Source organism: Apium graveolens, chromosome 3, assembly GCF_009905375.1.
Source record: "Apium graveolens cultivar Ventura chromosome 3, ASM990537v1, whole genome shotgun sequence".
Taxonomy (NCBI): domain Eukaryota; kingdom Viridiplantae; phylum Streptophyta; class Magnoliopsida; order Apiales; family Apiaceae; genus Apium; species Apium graveolens.
Genome location: NC_133649.1, coordinates 283,500,899 through 283,521,813, shown reverse-complemented (window position 1 = coordinate 283,521,813; position 20,915 = coordinate 283,500,899). Strand labels below are relative to the sequence as shown.

Genomic DNA, 20,915 nt, shown 5'->3' with positions numbered 1-20,915 from the left:
AAGAAAGAAAGATATGTTTTATGAATCCATAAATATTTCCCGTGTAGCTGGTAGTTAATTTCAATGCCGAAGAGCTTATGTTCCCTGGGGTTTTTGTCAATGTGTTCCTGGTTTTAAATTACTAATAATGACATAGTTATGAAGTTTTCTGGAGTTCATGGGTAAACACGAATATTAGTTCAGGGTTAGTGTCATCAAATCGTACACGAATGCAAATTCGGATCGGGTTTGAGTTTAAGATTTGGTACTCGAAAATACGAAAGTATACAGAACTACGAAAATACACGGAATGTTTGTACACGGCACAGAACATTGCCATGTCTACTTGTAAGGTGCTGGGGGCACATAACACGGTCTAACATAAAAACCAAAAAGTGCCTGAAAGTGTACAACTGTTTCTTATTCAATTATTCAATCAAATTGAACCGTTCTTATTTTACTTACAGACTAAGGGCAAAAAAAGAGAGCAGAGGATTATACAAAAACTCCAAGAACAACAAAGGCAGAGAACTGTACTTGTTAAGGTCTAGACAAGACAGCCTCTCAAATCTCACAACCCGTATTAAACGAGTAACGTAAAATTGTAATCAAACAAGTGCTGTTTAGTTGGAACTCTAAACAAACATTTTCTGTAAGCACTTCCTCACACTGCGCAGTGAGCATTCTTTGACATAATTTTAGATGTTCGGCTTCACATTGAGGCCTGATGCTATTTTCTGACCAAGAGAGTTGTCCACCTGCAGTAGTAGCACATATCAGGAATCAATCTAGTAAGCTCTTTAAGTCATCTTCTTTGTAGTAGCTGAAACACTGAGAAAAGAGAAGAAATCAAACCTGGGACCAGAATGAGATCCATATGCTACGAATCTCATGGGTAACACGCGGATCAGACAAAAAGTCGAGTGCTACTGCAGTAAACCGTTCTTGCCTGCAAAAATTACAAGGCCAGTAAAATGAGTTACTGAATTGTATACATGAAATACTAGCTTGCGAGAATGAGGCAATGATACCTGTCTGGAGAAAAAGATCGATATCTATCTCCTGCCTGCTTGAAGTTGTTCTCCTTGTCAATTACCCGCTGTATCAATATAAAAGATGTCATTTGCTGAGCTTATCTAGGAGACAATTATTTGCATTACTTCAAGCTGTCTTCAAGATAATGACACAACTGTTTAGTCTAGACACCCTATTACTGAACATTCAACTTGGTTTTTCATTTTATCGAAAAGATCTATGTAATCTAGCAACACTAGTACAGACATAGTAAGAGTACAAACTTTATCACGCCTTCCTGTCACCATAGAATTAGGAATGGGGTACTTCTCAGCATGGCGCACAGGAGTAAACCTCGATGGGAAGTAATTGACCTGGAAGAGAGCATATCATCAATTTTATAAGAAGAGACAAGCATGTTTAAGTTATAAAAGTTGGCTATCTAGGAGTCGATAAATGTAGAGTCTAAGTCCAGTCCTGCAAGAAGCTGAGAAAATGCTGTACCTCCTCATCCCTAAACATATAATTCATAATGCCATCGTGGTGATTGTTGTGATGAATGGACTTGGGAGCATTGACAGGAAGCTGTAGATAGTTTGGTCCCAGACGGTACCTCTGAGTATCAGAGTATGAGAATAACCGACTTTGAAGAAGCTTATCGTCTGAATAGTATATACCAGGAACAACAATAGCAGGGCTGAATGCAACCTGCTCATTTTCTTCAAAAAAGTTATCGATATTCCTGTTCAGTACAAACCGGCCTACAGGCTGCAGGGGCATGATGTCCTCAGGCCAGGTCTTTGTTACATCTAGTGGATCAAAATCAAATTTATCTTGGTGATCAGGATCCATAATCTGGATAAAAAGCTTCCACTCAGGAAAATTTCCAGCTGCAATTGAGTCGTAGAGATCTTTGGTTGCATGGCTGTGATTAGCTCCTCCTATCTTGATGGCTTCTGAGGGGGACAAACACTTAACTCCACAGGTAGGTTTCCAGTGAAATTTGACTAGGTGTGCTTGTCCAGCTTTGTTAAGAAGAGTAAAAGTGTGAACTCCAAAACCTTCCATGTGCCTGTAATCTTGTGGAATACCCAGGTCATCAAAGAGGAAAGTAAACATGTGCAAACTTTCCGGGTGGTGGGAGAAGAAGTCCATGATTCTCCAGTTTTCTTGAATGTGAGACTTTGGATTGGGTTTGAAAGCATGGACCATGTCTGGAAATTTCATCCCATCGCGCACAAAAAACACAGGCATATTGTTTCCAACCATATCATAGTTACCCTGAGTTCAATATGAAAGAAATAACTCTATTAGACTTCTCATATTAATGCAATACCATGGAAGCAAAATTGGTGAAGCATCTTCAGCAATGGAAACACTGAAAGCATAGTTGTGTTTTGCAAGAAAAGAAAAACTATAGAGCTAGTGTATGCACCCAAAAACATGCCAACTCGAAACACTAAAAGAAGATCTGATAAAATGTCATAACAGATGTACATGTGATCTTTTAAATGGAAATAGCCATGCATTGAAAGTACAATCAAGTTTAACTTGTTGAATTTTGAAAATGTTTCAAGCACCGAGACAAATAATTTGTTATTATTCTTGCCTTTTAAGTACCTGGAAAAAATCTTACCTCTCTGGTGTAGAACTTCACTGCAAAACCTCTGGGATCCCTAATGGTTTCAGGACTTCCACGTTCATGGACAACAGTGGAGAAGCGAGCAATTACTGGTGTCTGGACACCGGGAGCTCGAAGAAAATCAGCACATGTTAAATGAGTGATATCATGGGTGACCTCAAAGAATCCTTTTGCAGTAGCACCTCTTGCATGGACAACTCTTTCAGGGATTCGCTCCCTGTCAAAATTAGCTAGTTTCTCCACCAAATGGTAATCTTCCAGGAGGACTGGACCTGTCAAACCGAACAGAAGTGCATCATATGATTGGAATATCAGCCAGTAACTAGGATGTCTTCAAGTTTATGAAGAAGTTTATAAAAAAATTCAATGTCTTAAACCACCACCGTTCCTCATTTAATCACCAAATTGGGAAATCATACCGCAATCCATGATGCTGAACTATTGCGATTAACAAAACTAAAAAGTTAAAACAGTCTGGCTACCTAATTAGTTTCCAGAAACAATGGAACCTTTTGGAAGAAATTAAAAAAAAATCTCATAAGGAGACATCATCAGACACCATAAATATCCCCAAACACACTACATAATAGAAAAAACATGGATGAACTTAAACTGATAGTAACTAATTTCATGGAGAGCAATATATTGGCAATAGTAGATACCTCTGGATCCTACAGTCAAGGATGAATCATTGTTCCAGACTGGAGCTCCTGAATTTGTGGTCCAGTAAGGAGAATCAAAGGCACTTGAAGGGCGATCCTGCAAGATCAAAACAAATGAAACCCGCGTTATACATTAAGGCCATGTTTGTTTAATGGTATTAAGCGGGGATAAAATTATAATCCTTTAAATTTTCCAATCCCATGTTTGTTTTGTAAAAAATTAGTGAATAAATTCACCGCCGATCAACTTAATATATTTGCTAACAGAGTCTAATCTCAGCTGCTTTGCCAACAGAGTCTCATCTCGACTGCATGATCAACTTAACTTAGCGTGACCAGCGTGCAATCAGAGTTAAGCTAACATAGAAGATGTAAATCCTTAACATGAACATCAGAATATGCAACTAGTTGTATGTTAGCTTAAAAACATGTTTTACTTGTAGAAGTAAAATGAATTATTACAATTTGGCTGACAAAAGTCCATATGAAAAACAGAATGCACAGATGCAAAGATACTTGCAACCAACTGAACTTAGAGAACTAGCATTTTAAGTTACTTAAGTTCATTTTTAATTTAGAAAATAAACAAGTCAAGCACCATTGTGATCATCCAGAGAGAGTTACAAAACAGCAAAAGTAATGAAGCATTATTCAAAAGTGTACCTTGTTTGGATCCATTTTCCAATAACAGTCAATGCAGCAAATCTGAGAGAGAGAGAGAGAGAGATGGAGAGAGAGATGGATTATATGATAGTTTTATGTGGGAGAAATATATATAGCGTCTGAACTGGAATATGCGTTCAGTAGATGTACTTTGTACATAATATTTTTCTATATTTTTGTTTTTAACACTTAGAAATTGGAAAATTTATATTTATAAAATTTCAGAAAATTTTGCTAGAGGGTTGATTACACTAGAAAATATTATGATAAGCTAAGTTTGACAAGTTGACTGATAAATTGTAATGCAGAATATATTATAATGAATTATGGGCAAAATTTCTTTAGAATACATATGACAATGATTCCTGTCCTTGAAAAGAACAAGAATGCTAATTTAGTGAGGGCAAGAATATTTAATTAGACATGCAAGTGCATTCTAATCCAACCTGCTACCCCTAACTAATCTATGACACTTATTAACATGGACATTAACATTAATCATCCTATACACATCCAAGATAACTTTAAATTTGGATCCTCTAGATTTGATACAAATAAAAAATGGGCTAGTGGGTTGTATTTTAATTTTTTTAATCTCAACGCTAATGCAAGTGGTCATGATACTTAAATGTAAATCACACCTAATACAACTTAAACATGTTTTTAGTTTTTAATTAGTAGTAATACTAGTACCTAGCTTTTTCTTTATGTTTAGTTAGTACAATTGTCGAATAAATGAAACGTGTCACTTAATAATTGGATAGGAGGTAAAGCTTTGTTTAATAGATAAATAATTAAGATTAGTCCAAATTTGACAACAGCCAATGTGAGGTTTACTCTAGCTTTACCCAAATATACACACTGTACTAAATGCATTATGATATATGGTAGGTACCAGGTACCCTATAAAGCAATTGATTAATATTCAATGGTTGTTAAAGTCTGATCCAATCTAATTTTAATTTTAAGCTACTTTTTTAAAAGATTGTGGTTTGAATATTTTACCAGTTTTTGGGATAACAATGTAACTAGACATTTTGGAAACAGTAAGTAAGTAGTGCTAGGTATCCCGTTTTAGTTCTTAAATTACATGACACGAATAGCTGACATATTTTAATTTATGCGTGCATATGTTCTTATTATTAGAAAAGCCATCCATAACACGTATTATATCCAAGTATTTGAAAATAATTTGGAGAACCCATTCCCTTGCTGAAACTCTATACAGAATTTATACTTAAGTTTTTGGTGAACAAGAAAAGCTAAAGCAATCTGGTTTAGGCTCAAAAGTGAAATACTTGCAAGTTTAGTAGTAAAGTACAGTACAGGATCAAGTTTGAGTGATAACAGAACAGCAGAGCTGTCAATTTTACATTAAACAAGTTGCACAGAGTTAACTGTACTTATTGATTGTAGGAAAACATTCAGAGTGCAGAAATTTACATGACAAGATGCACACAGTTTGGCTATACAAGTATAGAAATAACATTATTACACTTGTTTATAGGAGTGCTATTTTGATATTATCATACTTCCCAAACACTGATGCAGAACACTTCATCTTTCTTCCAGGGTACTCTACCGAGCACACAGCAGTTCTCGAGAGTCTCGACCAGGCATAGTTACTAGTAGCTTGGCCTCACGTTGAGTCGAGACGCGATCTTCTGACCGAGAGACCTGTCAGCCTGCACACACCACATCACATTGCATTATTACTTAGCTTAGCTCTTCAGTATTCATTACTTAGTTATCCTAATCAAAATTGTTCATAACACGAAAATACTAATTAGAACTTGTTAAAAAAAGTTTCTAATCAAATTACCTGGCTCCAGTATGAGATCCATATGCTACGGATCTCGTGAGTAATCCTTGGATCAGATAAACCATCAACAATACGACACAAGAATCGTTCTTGCCTGTTAAAAAACCAGGTTATAAGTTGTGCTACAATGAAGAAGAATAATTTAGTATGCAAAGCACTAGCAAAGTTTACCTGTCTGGAGCAAAAGTCCGATAACGGTCTCCTGCTTGCTTGAAGTTGTCCTCTTTCTCAATCTTGGTCTGCATTATCAGATAAGAAGTCACAGTTAAGCTCTACTCAAATTCTTTTAAAATTAAGTTATTGCTCAAAAATTAGGTAACGAAAAATTATAAGCTCACCCTAGTGCGTCTTCCAGTCAATATACGTGGAGGGAGGGGGTGCTTCTCAGCATGGCGAACAGGATCAAACCTTGAAGGGAAGTAATCAATCTGAAAAATAGAACATTATGTTAATGATTTGGAAAGGCAAAAAATAAGCTGTTAAAGTAAATTAGTGACTGATAAGACTTTTGAATCTCAAGAGTAGATAATGTTCTAAGTAATGTGGTTCTGAGTTTTAACTTCTTAAGGGAAGGTCACTTTAAAGGGAATATCAAGTTCAAATTGTTAAACCACAATCATGCTAGGTAAGTTTTACCTCCTCATCCCTGTGCAAGAAGTTCATTGCACCGTCAATGTGATTGTTGTGATGAGGGCACTTGGGAGCATTGGCTGGAAGCAGCAAGTAGTTTGGTCCAAGACGGTGCCTCTGGGTGTCACCATAGGCAAATATACGACCCTGGAGAAACTTATCATCGGAATAGTACACACCAGGAACAACAAAAGCAGGATTAAAGGCAAGCATTTCATTTTCAGCAAAGAAGTTATCGATGTTCTTGTTCAACACCAAGCGCCCCACTGGCTGCAGAGGAAAAATGTCCTCAGGCCAGGTCTTTGTGACATCAAGGGGGTCAAAATCGAGCCTATCTTCTTGATCCGGGTCCATGGTCTGAATGAAAAGCTTCCATTCGGGATAATTTCCTGCTGCAATCGAGTCATAAAGATCTTGAGTGGCATGGCTGTGATTAGTACCTCCTACTCTGATGGCTTCTTCCTCCAACAAGTTCTTGACTCCACAAGTAGGCCTCCAGTGAAACTTAACATAGCGTGCCTGACCAGCCTTATTAAGAAGAGTAAAAGTGTGAACACCAGAGCCATCCATGTGCCTGTAATCTTGAGGAACACCAATGTCATCATAGAAGAAAGCAAATGTGTGCAGACTCTCGGGGTGGTGGGACAAGAAATCCATGATTCTCCAGTTTTCTTGAATGTGAGACTTGGGATTAGGCTTGAATGCGTGGATCACATCAGGGAACTTCATTGCGTCACGCACAAAGAAGACAGGAAAGTTGTTTCCCACAAGATCAAAGTTACCCTGATAAAAGATTTGTAAAATTTAGATGCATACTCCCCTAATATGGAATAGAGAAAACATGAACAGCTAACAAAGACAGCTGGCTAGCTAAATACCTCTCTGGTGTAGAACTTGACAGCAAAACCTCGAGGATCACGGATGGTTTCAGGACTCCCACGCTCATGGATAACAGTTGAGAAGCGAACAATAACAGGAGTCTGGACACCCGGGGCTCGAAGAAAATCAGCACAGGTAAGATGAGTAATATCATGGGTGACCTCAAAGAAACCCTTGGCACTGGCACCCCTGGCATGGACAATTCTTTCAGGGATCCTTTCCCTGGTAAATCCAGCAATTTTCTCCACCAAAGGATAGTCCTCCAGCAGAATTGGTCCTGTTGGAATATTTCTATCAGTTTCAAACTCATATATTTGACCAGACACAAGATATCACTTCTTCTTTTTCATACGATGGCAATTTAAGTTAGCAAAATTAGGAGATCTATTGATCTTTGGTATAAATCTAGAAAAAGTAACAAACCAAGTATCGATAATATAAACGAATCTTCTTAATTCACGGTATGTATGAATTTATTTATTTTTGCTAATTAAACACAAGCACACCCATCTTGTCTTTTGACAAGATTTGAACCATCGACATCCCATAAAGGGAGCGAGCAAGATTTCAGTACACCAAGAGCTGTTGGTTGAAAATCTTTACTAAGCAAAATGTTTAAACACAAACAATTTCAGCCTACAAAGTATACCGATTAACTGCAAACCACGGAACACAAATCCATAGTACAAATCTCAAGTTACAGAGTACTGGAAATCAATATTATCACTGACTCATAATACTACACATGAACATGATAGTAAGCACCAGCTAATATATTTCCGAAAAGTCGAAAACTAAGTGATAAAAGCAAACAATGGAAGAAGGATCAAGTACCTCTAGTACCGACAGTCAGAGCAGAATCATCGTTCCAGACAGGAGCACCAGAGTTAGTTGTCCAGAATGGAGTGTTGAAAGCACTTGAAGGCCGGTGCTGCAAACATATAAATCCCACAAAGTTTAAGTTACAACAAATTATTTGTCCTGAATGGAGTTTTGTTGAAAGCGAGTCATTTTCAAAATAGATTAATGTTAGTTGCTGCAACTCTTACGTACCACCGATTAAATTATAGTACTACTACTAAGTTCATACTAAACTACTATAGTAATGATACTTTAAGCTAAGATTAAGTAGTGATCTAAGCCAAATTATCCCTCGCGTGCTCGCATCTAACATAGATTATACTTACCAATCTATTTTAATCAGATAAAGTGTGTGGATCTTATATATTTTATTATTACGGTTTACGTACATGAGATCTTTTCAATTTTGTTATGCGTAGGTGTTAAGAAAATATGTATAATCGAGAAATAGCTACTTAACATGATATCATGATGAGAGATTCAAGTTCCACTACTCCTACCGACAAAATTCTCAACTATAATTTGAAAATACTAATACCGAACATGATATCACGGGAATACTCCTCTTCCCCCGATATTCTCCTTTATAATTGAAATATTGATACCGAAAATATAAGAAAAACCGATAACTTAATATATAGCTTTAATGTGTCAATGACATTTTTGATATATTGGTATCTTATTTGAGGGCAAAAATAACAATTTAATACACAGATATAAGTTAAATGTTAAAAAATTGACAGAATTTTTTATTTTTCGCCCATAAAAAAAGACCTTAAATAACAAAATCCAACACTGTTTCCATAAAAGGGTTCTGTACACTTAAAGGTAACTTGCCCCATATCAACTTGACAAGCTTATCAAGAGTGGCAACTATGCTAAGCTTTCTTGATCCATAATCATGCTAGCAGATCATGCATATCTGCAGACTTACTTCATTAATGAAACCATAATCTCCACTTATGCACGCTTAATCTTCCACGACTCTTAACAAACTTGGACATTTTTAGACAATAATTACGACATAAAGTGATAACGTTAGAATATGATATGATCATGATAACTTAACGAGAAATGTTAGGAGAATCGGTAACTTAACAAGGAACACGAGAATAGGTAAAATGATATACCTTGTACGGATCCATGGCAGCAGAGAAGAGAGGATAGGAGAGTGATCTTAACTATAGAAGTAGATCAGAGAGATATAGAGAAGAGAAGAGTGTGCCCAACACACTAGTCTTTGCTCCTCTTTATACTACTCTGCAGACCTGCAACAGTGATCATAATTTTGTTACTTTTTTTTTCTTTCCAATAATTCATTATTTATTATTAAGTAATATTTATGATATTTTGTATAATTTTCAGCATTTTTTTCAATAATCAAGACTGGTTGATGACATTATGGATTGTGCAATTATTTACGTAACAACTCACATGTATGTGACTCTGATATCACTCGTGTTTGAATTCAACTTGTTATGTCAATTTTTAGCAAGAAAACAAACACAAATGACAAAATAGGGAGCCTATGAATTGCAGACCAATCCTGCAACTATATTACGACATTTTTGTAATATATATATATATATATATACTGCATCAGTATAAATGTCTTCATTTATCATTTTTACATGTGCAGATTATTACTACAATCAGTTATGCTTACATTGGCATCATATTTCATTATTGCAGCGTCTACATTGTGTCATAGTTAATTTTGTAACAAAGTGTAGTAATTTTCCCAAGTGATGATGAAATTCATTACTACTAATTTCAACACGATTATTAGTAGCAAATGTTAATGGTTTCTACTTCAGTTTTCACTTGAAAGTGTGCACTACCAAATTAGGATGTAATTACAATCGAGTTCGGTTGAGCTAAGCTAGTAAACCGGATATCTAATAAATAAAATCGGGTATTTAATTATAAACAAATCGAGTTGCTCGTTCAAATTAAATGAGCTCAAATATCTGATTGAATTCAATTCATTTAAAAGATACCCGACTTAAATTTTTAATTTAAATAAAATCAAGTTTGAGTATTATTGAGTTTTTGAATATGAACTGAGTTCCAATCGAATACGATACATACTCAATCTGACTCGTTTAACCGAACAAATTCCAACTTGTGTTTAATTTTAACTTGAATTCAAACCAAACCGAACTAAGCATCCGAGCTCGGGCTCAAGTTACACCCTTGCAGCCGAATTCGGGAATCAATGATCATGCATGCACATTGAATAAACAGTTTTTCGTGTGAAATTTAGCAAACGATATAGTAACTTTCAGATATTCTTTTTATATATATCCGATTTGGATTCGGGAGTACTAGATTTTCGTAGAACGAGACAAGATTGTCAGCTAATCCCATCCCTCAATCAAAAACAATGCGACTCAGTTTCTTAACAGCAGTAATAATTTATTATTAAATAATAAAAGGTGCCACCTTTTCTATGCCGTAACGCAGTAAACTAGTATTATAGCTTATCTAATTGCGTCTTACATGTTGCGATAGCATGGCAGTTTGATTTTTTTCCCCATGATTTTGCGTCTTTACTTATCTTCTTCTTTATAATAATTGAGGACATTAACACATGCTCTCCATCCCCCTTCACCCTTAACGTCCAATTTATCATTTATCCTAATTAAATTAAACCAGATATTTTAAACACTTAGCAAACATAGTATCTTATCTTATTATCTACATACACTATTATTAACTCCCAAACTTCCTTAAACATATTTCTTGATCCGGTTCCGGGCATCACAAACTAGATATTAATTACTTATGCCACCGATGAACAATGACACAATATTATTATTTCGCGTTAATATGATGTTTTTTGTTAAGATTTTTTCAGTATTTTAAAGTTGTCGGTTATGATATTAGAACTCTGTTTATAGCCGGTTTAAGATTTAGGGTTAATGTTGATTGTTGAATAGCATAAGATTCAATTACAACAAGCTTATAACGGCTTAAGATTTTTAGAATGACTGATTACTTAACATAAACGTGATCAGGTTGCACTATTGAGGATATATATCATGATGTGTTATGGCTTGACTCATTTTTCTTGGTTGAAGGCGATGGCGATGGCATACCTAAATGAACAAAAGATGTTTGATAAGTTGTGGGTAGGCCACAGTGACAGCTCAATTGTAGTTATGTGACAGAAACCAGATACATTTCAATTTGATTTACATAAAGTAACCATAGTTAGTTTAATCATCTTGTGCAGTTATAGTGTTAAAGTCTTGCTAATTGACCCTAGAAAGAAATAATTGTGGGTAGAACACACTGGACCTATATCTAGAATGGAAATGTATGGTTTATTGTTATCTTAACTGCATGGCTGATGCTCTAGATGAGGAGATATTTATAAGCCGTCGGCTATTATTATGTATCCGGTCCTAAATAAGCGTTTTGCCGTATAACGTGTGAAATAGGGGTGAATTATTATGATACGTGTAAAATTATGAATTTTGATGTAAATATACGAGGATGTCAAATTTACATACAATGGGGAAATTTATTCCGACGATGTGTCATCTGCTTTCTATATTATTTTATGAGTAGAGTTCAGGTTTCGATACATGACTATAAAGACATAGCGCATGTTTGGACATTATTTCGAAGGCTATTTTAGGTTTTAAGCTCGTTCAAATGTTAATATCTCAGTTTGGTAAATTAAGAAATCGATAAATATAAAATCATTTTTGAGTCGTAACCTAAATGTTTGAGCTCCTAGCTCCTCACCGTTTATTCTTCATTTTCGGTGACGGTCCATTCCTTATCTTCATCATTTTCTATTTTTTTATTTATATAAATTTAAAATTCGTATAATATGTGAAATACTTTTAGTATTATGTATTTTACTAAATTTAAATTGATGAAATTTTTATGATATGAAATTTGCTCATTTAAAAATTTGAAGTGATGGCTAGTTATTTTTTTATATTTTAATTTTGTTTCAACTTCTTTCAATCATATAATCTTTTAATTCCCGGTGAATAGTAAATATGAAAATCCAAATTAAATTCCGAATCTTTTCCAAAAAGAGGTCAAATTCCGATTCCGAAATAATGCGAAACCTAGGCAATTTGGATAAACAACAAGCAAATCATTGACACCCAAAAGATCATGTTTTATTGGTGCACGTAGTAATAATAATTTGCCTTATAAATTGAATATAATTCCCAAATTTTTATTGATGTGGAACTGAGGTGTTATAGTATATATTATTTTGTTTTAACCCCACAATAATATTATATAGACCAAACTAAATCTAACTAATTATATTTATTCTGGAATAAAAACTAGGGTCATGATTACAATTAAAGTTATGGTTGTTGAAGAGAGGATAACTATCCTCTTGGTCACAGGTTCGAATCCCACGGGAGGAGAATTTATGATTACACCTCCTGAGTCGGAGCTTGTCGCTTAAATGCGGCTTACCTTGGTTCACGTGGTTTGCAGGCTATTGCGTGAGCCCGTAGGGTTTACCCAGTGCGCACCCGAAGAGTAGCGGCTGCGGGTTACCTACGATAAAAAAAAACTAGGGTCGTGATTACAATTAATGTAGGGTTATTGAGTTTCGAGTTTTAATGGTTGTTCTCGCGGTGGGGACTAGCTGTCCTCGCAAGATGCCTACGTATCTCTGTGTTGTAGAGAATTAAGCCAAAAACGTAGTTCTAGGTTGGGGGTAGAACCCTTTATATAGATGTTGAGTCTAGGATTAGACTAGAGTAGGAAGACTTGGTGGACAAGTCTCCTACTTAGATGGTAAGTAGGATTCTCCTAGACGGTGGATTCTGGATCCTTCACAGGAAAAGTCCGTTTCCATGTTGGATACGATGTTGGTGACATCATGGACCTTATTCTCAGGCTTGCTCGGCAAGCCTATCACGTAGCTTATATTGGGCCATGGGCTACACGACCCACTTTGGGTCATGGCCGTCCCAGTTTGCTCGTATTATCAAACTCATATTGGGCCATAACCGTGACGACCTACTTTGGGCCATGACATCACGAGTTTGACCAGTTAACTTTAGGACATAATTAACTTAGCATTAATTGTGTCTTTACGAATTACTTTTCATCCATATCATTTGCCCCCCAACTTTCTGTAAAACTTCTTGAGTTTTCGTGGAAGTTATAGTGATCCAATCGTGGTTCGGGGGTAGTTTCGTCCCTTCTTGGGTTCGATCATATTATGAAGTATGGAGCGACCTACACATTCACAGTGATTTATTCATTTTTAAGTGATATTTCACTTTTTAGGCCTTTACTAGGCTAACTGAATAGCGTTTAATGCTAAACCACCCTAATCAGGGCCATACGTCAGGCGTTAATCACCTTTTAACCTCCGTCAATGTTAATTATAAGGTGAAAGCCAATAACAGACTTTAATCGGGGTTAATCGACCGTAAACACAGCTAATCGCCCCTAATCAGGGCTAACTTCAAGATAAAAGCTGCTAATTAGGATCATTGTAGCCTAACTTTGAGCCAAAGTACGCTAATTGGCCTCAAACGCGACTAATTGCCCCTAATCGGGGCTAATTATTGAGCATGCGTTGTTAATTAACCTAAATATAGGCTAATTATAAACTATATTACGCTAATTGGCTTTAAACGCGGCTAATCGGCCCTAATCGGGGCTAATTATTGAGCATAAGTTGTTAATTAACCTTAATATAGGCTTAACATAAACTATATTGCGCTAATTGGCCTTAATTGCGGCTAATTGGCCCTAATCAGGGCTAATTATTGAGCGTAAGTTATTATTAACCTTGATAAAGGATAAATATGAACTATATTACGCTAATTGGCCTTAATCACGGCTAATCGACCCTAATCGAGGCTAATTATTGAGCGTAGGTTATTAATTAACCTTAATATAGGCTAAATATGAACTTTATTACGCTAATTGGCCTTAATCATGGCTAATCAGCCCTAATTAGGGCTAACTATTAAGCGTAAGTTGTTAATTAACCTTAATATAAGTTAAATATGATTTTTATTATGCTAATTAGCCTTAATCACGACTAATTATTAAGCGTAAGTTGTATTAAGTTTAATATAGGCTAAATACGAACTATATTACGCTAATTGGCCTTAATCACGACTAATTGGCCCTAATCGGGGATAATTATTGAGTGTAAGTTGTTAATTAACCTTAATATAGGCTAAATATGAACTTTATTACGCTAATTGGCCTTAATCATGGCTAATCAGCCCTAATCGGGGCTAATTATTGAGCGTAAGTTGTTAATTAATCTTAATATAGGCTAAATATGAATTTATTACGCTAATTAGCCTTAATCGCAGCTAATTGGCCCTAATCGGGGCTAATTATTGTCTAATTTTCAGTAATTGGCCCTAATTAGTAAATCTGAAAATTTCGATTTTTCGGCGAAAAATTATCAAAAAATTTCGTCCGTGTTTGCCTTGGTGGACCAAAATTTTTGTTCGTGGTCGCGACGGGGGAGCTGATTTTCCATCGTCTCAGCAATGGAGGGATAATGGCTCCTCTAGAGGCTACTTTTCCAATTCCACTCTTCTTAGATTTTCCATCGTCTCAGCAACGGAGGGATAAGGTCTCCTCTGGAGCCTACTCTTCCGAGTCCACTCTTCTGAGAGATTTGTCCGTAGTCGTGATGACCTCTTTTTCTTTCGTCACCGTCTAGGCGACAGTGGTCGAGGGGCTCCCCCGGAGGCCACTCTGCCAGAGCTACTCGGCCAGGGGTGGCCACCATGCCCCCTAGGCTGAAAATTTTCACCTTTTTTTGTGGCCGTCTAGGCGACGGTGGCCGAGGGGCTTCCCTGGAGGCCACTCGGCCTAGGGGGTGTTTCATGCCCCTCATCTCGGCTGGAGGGTGTGATCGTGCCCTCCTTGGCTGTTTTTTCAAAAAATCCTTATACTCTTACTCTTCCAAGTCCACTTCTTCCGAGAGTGTTCGGGGGTGACTACCACAACTGAAAAACCTTCAAATGTAATCTTACTCTTCCGAGTCTACTCTTCCAAGAGTGTTCAGGGTGATTATCACGGCTGAAAAGCCTTCAAATGTACTCTTACTTTTCCGAGTCCACTCTTCCAAGAGTGTTTGGGGTGACTACCACGGCTGGAAATCCTTCAACTGTAATCTTACTCTTCCGAGTCCACTCTTCCAAGAGTGTTCGGTGTGACGGCCATGGCTTAAAAGCCTTCAAAAGTAATCTTACTCTTCCGAGTCCACTCTTTCAAGAGTGTTCAGGGTGACTACCATGGATGAAAAGCCTTCAAATGTAATTTTACTCTTACGAGTCCACTCTTCCAAGAGTGTTCGGGGTGACCACCACGGCTGAAAAGCCTTCAAATGTAATCTTACTCTTTCGAGAGTAAGCGGAGTAGGCGTCCTAGTCGGTTGAAGAGCCTTCCAATGAGCCTATATAATCGAGTCCACTCTTCTGGAAGTTTTTATTCATGGTCCCCATTGACCCACTTTGATCGTGGTGGTGTTCATGGAAACTTAGTCGTGACCGTGGACATCGTAGTAGGTTTAGAACTTTCAACCGTGATTGTGGATACTTGATCGGCTGAAGGCCTTCCCGGGAGGCTACTCGACCTCTTCTTCAATGACCTTTGGTCGTGACCGAGGAGGTTCACACATGGCTATGGTTGGCCAATAACTCAAGTCTTGAGTTTTTGAACTTCATCTTTTTACTAATCTTGGCGATTATCACAGTTTATCTTTGATGAAGGTTAAACCTTGAGTTTTTGGATTGACAAAAATAATCAACAAACAATCCAAACAGCTGGATTGACAAGTCTATAAAAAGCAGTTTGAAGGATGTGCAAGATCAATGGTGAAGATTAACTGACAAAGGAAGATCAGAGTAAACACAGGATGCTAAGATATGCTAAGCCAGAAATGGAAGATACACTTTTCCTAAAATGGAAATGACAAGTAACAGTTTACTAAAGTTAATAGCATGTCTTATTGTACACTGTGTAAACTAGCAGTTAACTAAATTATAAAGTTAACACTGGTCCTTTAGTTAGTTGTAACAATTTAGATAGAAAATCTTGTAAGTCTCTCAAGAAGAAGCTAAACTCTTTATCAACAAAGAGCCTAGAAATTTTGTAGCAAAACATTCTTAATTTTAATATAAAATTAAGTTAGTTTTGAAAAGATTTGTGTTCTTTATTATTGCATGTTTAATTTCTGCAGTAACACATTTCATTACAAGATTCAATTTACTTTGTTCAACCAGAAAAAGAATTCAAGAAAAGCATAAAAATAGTAAAATACATTCACCCCCCCTCTGTGTGTTATTCATTTCCTAACAAGTGGTATCAGAGCAAAATCTGAAAGTAAACAGATTCAAGATCTTGGAAGAATGAATACATAGAAAATCATTAGCATCAAAATTCCTACCTTTGACAAAGCTAACTACACTCTTTGAAAAAAGAAAATATTGCTGTTTATCAGAAAGACCAATCCACTCTATATTCAGATTCTCAAAAATGGGCCCTTTACTCCTATGGTTAGAGTTGACAATATAGAGCCCTTCACTCTATATTGAATCACTTGACAATGTGATGTACAACAACATTGTCAACTGTGACACTGCCAAGCAAATATGGGAAAAGATTGAAATAATCTGTGAGGGAACTGAGGAAGTTTGATCTAATCAAAGAAGGATACTGATTTCACAATATGAGGGTTTCATGACCAAGCCAAAAGAAAGTATAACTGATGTGTTTGAAAGATTCAATAAGCTGATAAATGACTTGCAGCTCCATGATAAATACTATGACGCTGAAGAAGTGAACTTAAAGTTCTTGCTTACTCTCCCTGATCATTTGGAACAAAAAATCTCAACATTCATGGAAGGGAGAGACTTGAGAAGAATAACACTGGAAGTTTTATATGAAATTCTTAAAACATATGAACTAGAAATGATTCAAAGGAAATCATTGAGATATGGTCAAGGACATGTAGTAGATGGCTCAAGTGCTTTAATTGTCAATGAAAGCCAAACATTTGATGATGAGCCAAGATCTCAAACTCCAGTTGCCTCACCAAGTGAGCAAAAAACAAATTCTCTAATATTAGAGTAAAGAAGCCAAGATACTTCAAGGGTAAAAGACAGTCTTTCAACAAAGACAGCAGCTGGAAAGGAAAAGGGAAGTACACTTCTGATAGCAAGAATGGTTACAAAACTGGATTTATTAACAAATCTAAAATAAGGTGCTTCAACTGTGATGAACTAGGCCATTTTGCTATAGAATGCAGGAAACCCAAGAAAGCAAAAAAAGACAAAGCTTATTTTGAACTGGAAGCAAAGTATGAAGCTCTTCTGAAGAAACAGCAAAGCGAAGCTTATATTGCATCGGGAAAAAATTGGGATGATTCTGATAATGATGAAGATGAGGAAGTTGGAAATTATGCTTTTATGGCCTTGAAGCAAGGAGAATCATCCTCATCAAAATCACAGGTACCAACTCTCACTACCATTGATTTAAATGTGAGTCAATATAAGGAAACCGTAGAAAAGATGAGCACAGAAATGTTTCACATACATACAAGTATGGTTTCTGCTAATGAAGAAGTGAGCAGACTGACAAAGATAAATGAGAAGCTTGAAAGTGAGAAATAAGAAGCTGAATTATTGTTGGTGGAGCTTGAAACTGTAAGACAAGAAAATGCATATTCGAAGAACAAGCTCAAGTGTGCAAGTGAAATCGAAGCAGTGCTAAGGGAGAAGCTGGAAAAGAATGAAGTTAAGTTGAAATCCTTCAAGAATGCATCTGAGTTAATTGGACAGTATCATGAGAAAAATAAGCCATGTGCAAACATTGCTATTGGTCTTGACTATGATGCCTTGAATAGCAAAAAGAAAGACATAGGTGACAAGGGAAAATCAACATAAAATGAAAATGTTCCAGCAATGTTGAAAAAGGTTGCCTCACTTATGTTCAAGGCATGTGAAGTTAATTTCAGTGAAGAAGAGTTGATTATCAAGCAAGAAATTGCTGATGAAGATAAAGAGAAGAAAAATGCAGAAACAACTCCATCCTCCAAAGCTGAAGAGAAGCTCATGGACAATAAAAGTTCCAAGACACCTTTTAAAGAGACCAAGACTGAAGATGCAAGAAAGAAGAAGAAAAATAGAAATGGGAAAATTGGGATAAACAAAAGCAATAATTTTACTTATGTTGCAGATGCTCCAAGAAAGAAGTGTGAAAAATGTGGCTCTGTAAATCATCTAACTCACCTTTGTAAAAAAGTTGTTAGCAAGCCAGCTGAAGGAGCATGCAAGTACAATGAAGCATATGCAAATGATCCCTACTCATTCTGTGATAAGTTTGACTGTATCCCTTGCAACTTGAAAGTGATGAAGAGTTGTCACAAACTGAGAGTAGATCTTAAAGAAACAAAAATTGGGTCAACATCAGATAGGGAAAATGCACAACAGTCATTGAATTCTATTTTATCAGAAATAACTCATTCTACTTTTGCTAAATCAGTTAACAAGAAGAAAGTACCCAACACTGCTTGGGTTGCTAAACACACTTAAAACTCACTGTGTGCAGGGCAAAGTGAAGAAAGTCATATGGATCATTGACATTGGGTGTTCCAGATATATGACAGGTTATAAGGCCCTGCTATCACAATTTGAGGAGAAGGCTGGCCCTTTGGTGACCTTTGGAGACAACAGCAAATGATTCACAATGGGATATGGCAAGATTGTTTCTGAAAATGTTGTCATTGATGATGTAGCACTGTAGCTGGTCTTGAAGTGAATCTTCTCAGTGTTAGCCAATTTGCAGAAAAAGGCTTTGAAGTTTTATTTAACAAAGAAGAATGCACTTTTATCAGCAAGAAAACTGGCGAAGTTGCTCTGAAAGGAGCAAGGAAATGAAGCTTGTTTGTTGCAGACTTAGACTCAACAAATAAGGATGGAATTTGTTGCTTCTATACTAAGGCATCGGAAGAACAAAGCAAGCTGTGGCATAAGAAATTGTCTCACTTGAATTTCAAGACAATTAACACCTTGGTCAAAAAGAAGTTAGTGAAAGATATGCCTAAACTGGAGTTTGCTCAAGTTGAAGTTTGTGAAGCTTGTCAGAAAGGAAAAATGAAAAGATCAAGTTACAAGTTAAAAACTGTGAATTCTATAAGTGCACCATTGCAACTTATTCACATGGACTTGTTTGGGCCAGTAGATGTCTTATCAATTTCAAGAAACAAATATGCACTTGTGATGGTGGATGATTTCTCAAGATACACTTGGGTAGAGTTCATGTACTCTAAAGATGAAGCTCCACACATCATAATTGAGCACATCAAGAAGATAGAAAAACAGGTTGAAGATCATAATTGTGTAAAAAGATTGAGAAGTGATAATAGAACAGAATTCAGAAATACAACCTTGAGTGAATTCTGCAAGAGCAAGGGCATTGTTCAAGAATTTTCAGCTTCTAGAACACCTCAACAAAATGGAGTATTTGAAAGGAAGAACAGAACATTAGTTGAAGCTGCTAGAACAATGCTGCAAGATGCTAAGTTGCCAATAAGTTTCTGGGAAGAGGCTGTTATCACTGCATGTTACACTCAGAACAGAGATCTCATTAACAAGGCACATGACAAATCACCATAGTCAATCATGTCTAAAAGAAAGCCTATTGTAAAGCATCTTCATGTGTTTGGAAGCAAGTGCTACATTTTGAAAGACAACTCTGAATATGTAGGAAAATTTGACTCAAAAGTCTTTGAAGCAATTTTTTTGGGATATTTATTGGAAAGAACAACCTACAAAGTTTATGTGACTGATCAAAAGAAGATTATGGAAAGCACATATGTGACTTTTAATGATGACAAGTGTCCAAGCTTGGAATGCCTTGATGATAATGAAGCTGAAGCCTTTGTATTTGAAAACCTCAACATTGATAGTGATTCTGATGGTGAAGATGAAGTCAATGCACAACATATATTGAATGAAGAGAAAACTGAACAAGAAAATCATGGGAATGAAAGCTTAACTCAAACACCTGAATTTAATAGCACAAACTCAGGGGAGAAAGAGAAGAAGGATCTAGCAGTCATACCAATAATAAAGAGAACGATGAAGGCACAAGTCAACAAACTCATACAAGGAAGTGGGATAAAAGTCATACTAGAAAAACAATTATTGGTGATCCTACTACTGGTGTGAGGACTAGAAGTGCAACTGCTAATGAGTGCCTACATGCATGCTTTCTATCTCAAATAGAACCCAAGAAAAATGAAGAAGCTCTAATGGATCCTGATTGGATATCTGCTATGCAAGAGGAGCTTAATCAGCTTGAAAGTAACAAAGTTTGGAAGTTAGTTCCTGCACCAAAGAATAGAAGCATTATTGGAACAAAATGGGTGTTCAGGAACAAGATGGATGAAAATGGTATAGTTACCAGAAACAAAGAAAGGTTGGTTGCAAAAGGCTACTCACAAGAAGGAATTGATTATGATGAAACTTTTGCTCCAGTTGCAAGACTTAAAGCAATAAGGATTTTTCTAGCATTTGATGCACATTCAAACTTTAAAGTGTATCAAATGGATGTCAAGAGTGCCTTCCTAAATGGTGAGCTAGAAGAAGAAGTTTATGTGCAAAAACTACCTGGTTTTGAAGATCTAGAATTTCCAAACTTTGTGTACAAGTTACTCAAGGCTCTATATGGACTAAAGCAGACACCTAGAGCTTGGTATGATACACTGTCAGTACTGAAGCATGGTTTT

At 36.4% G+C, this 20,915-nt stretch overlaps 2 protein-coding genes across 2 annotated transcripts; both read right to left on the bottom strand.

Annotated features, from left to right (window-relative positions):
• Positions 1–273: 273 nt before the first annotated feature.
• LOC141713479 (catalase isozyme 1-like) lies at positions 274–4,113 on the bottom strand. The gene is made up of 8 exons (XM_074516913.1): positions 3,961–4,113; positions 3,298–3,394; positions 2,630–2,907; positions 1,498–2,274; positions 1,278–1,367; positions 1,011–1,078; positions 835–928; positions 274–737 (listed from the first exon to the last, which is right to left on the bottom strand). Exons 1-8 carry the CDS (start codon positions 3,973–3,975, stop codon positions 678–680), a joined length of 1,479 nt encoding a protein of 492 aa, XP_074373014.1. The 5' UTR covers positions 3,976–4,113; the 3' UTR covers positions 274–677.
• Positions 4,114–5,236: 1,123 nt separating this feature from the next.
• Positions 5,237–9,436, bottom strand: LOC141713478 (catalase-like). The gene is made up of 8 exons (XM_074516912.1): positions 9,283–9,436; positions 8,126–8,222; positions 7,291–7,568; positions 6,419–7,195; positions 6,121–6,210; positions 5,954–6,021; positions 5,783–5,876; positions 5,237–5,645 (listed from the first exon to the last, which is right to left on the bottom strand). The coding sequence occupies exons 1-8, from the start codon at positions 9,295–9,297 to the stop codon at positions 5,586–5,588; spliced, it is 1,479 nt and encodes a 492-aa protein (XP_074373013.1). The 5' UTR covers positions 9,298–9,436; the 3' UTR covers positions 5,237–5,585.
• Between the last annotated feature and the right edge of the window lie 11,479 nt (positions 9,437–20,915).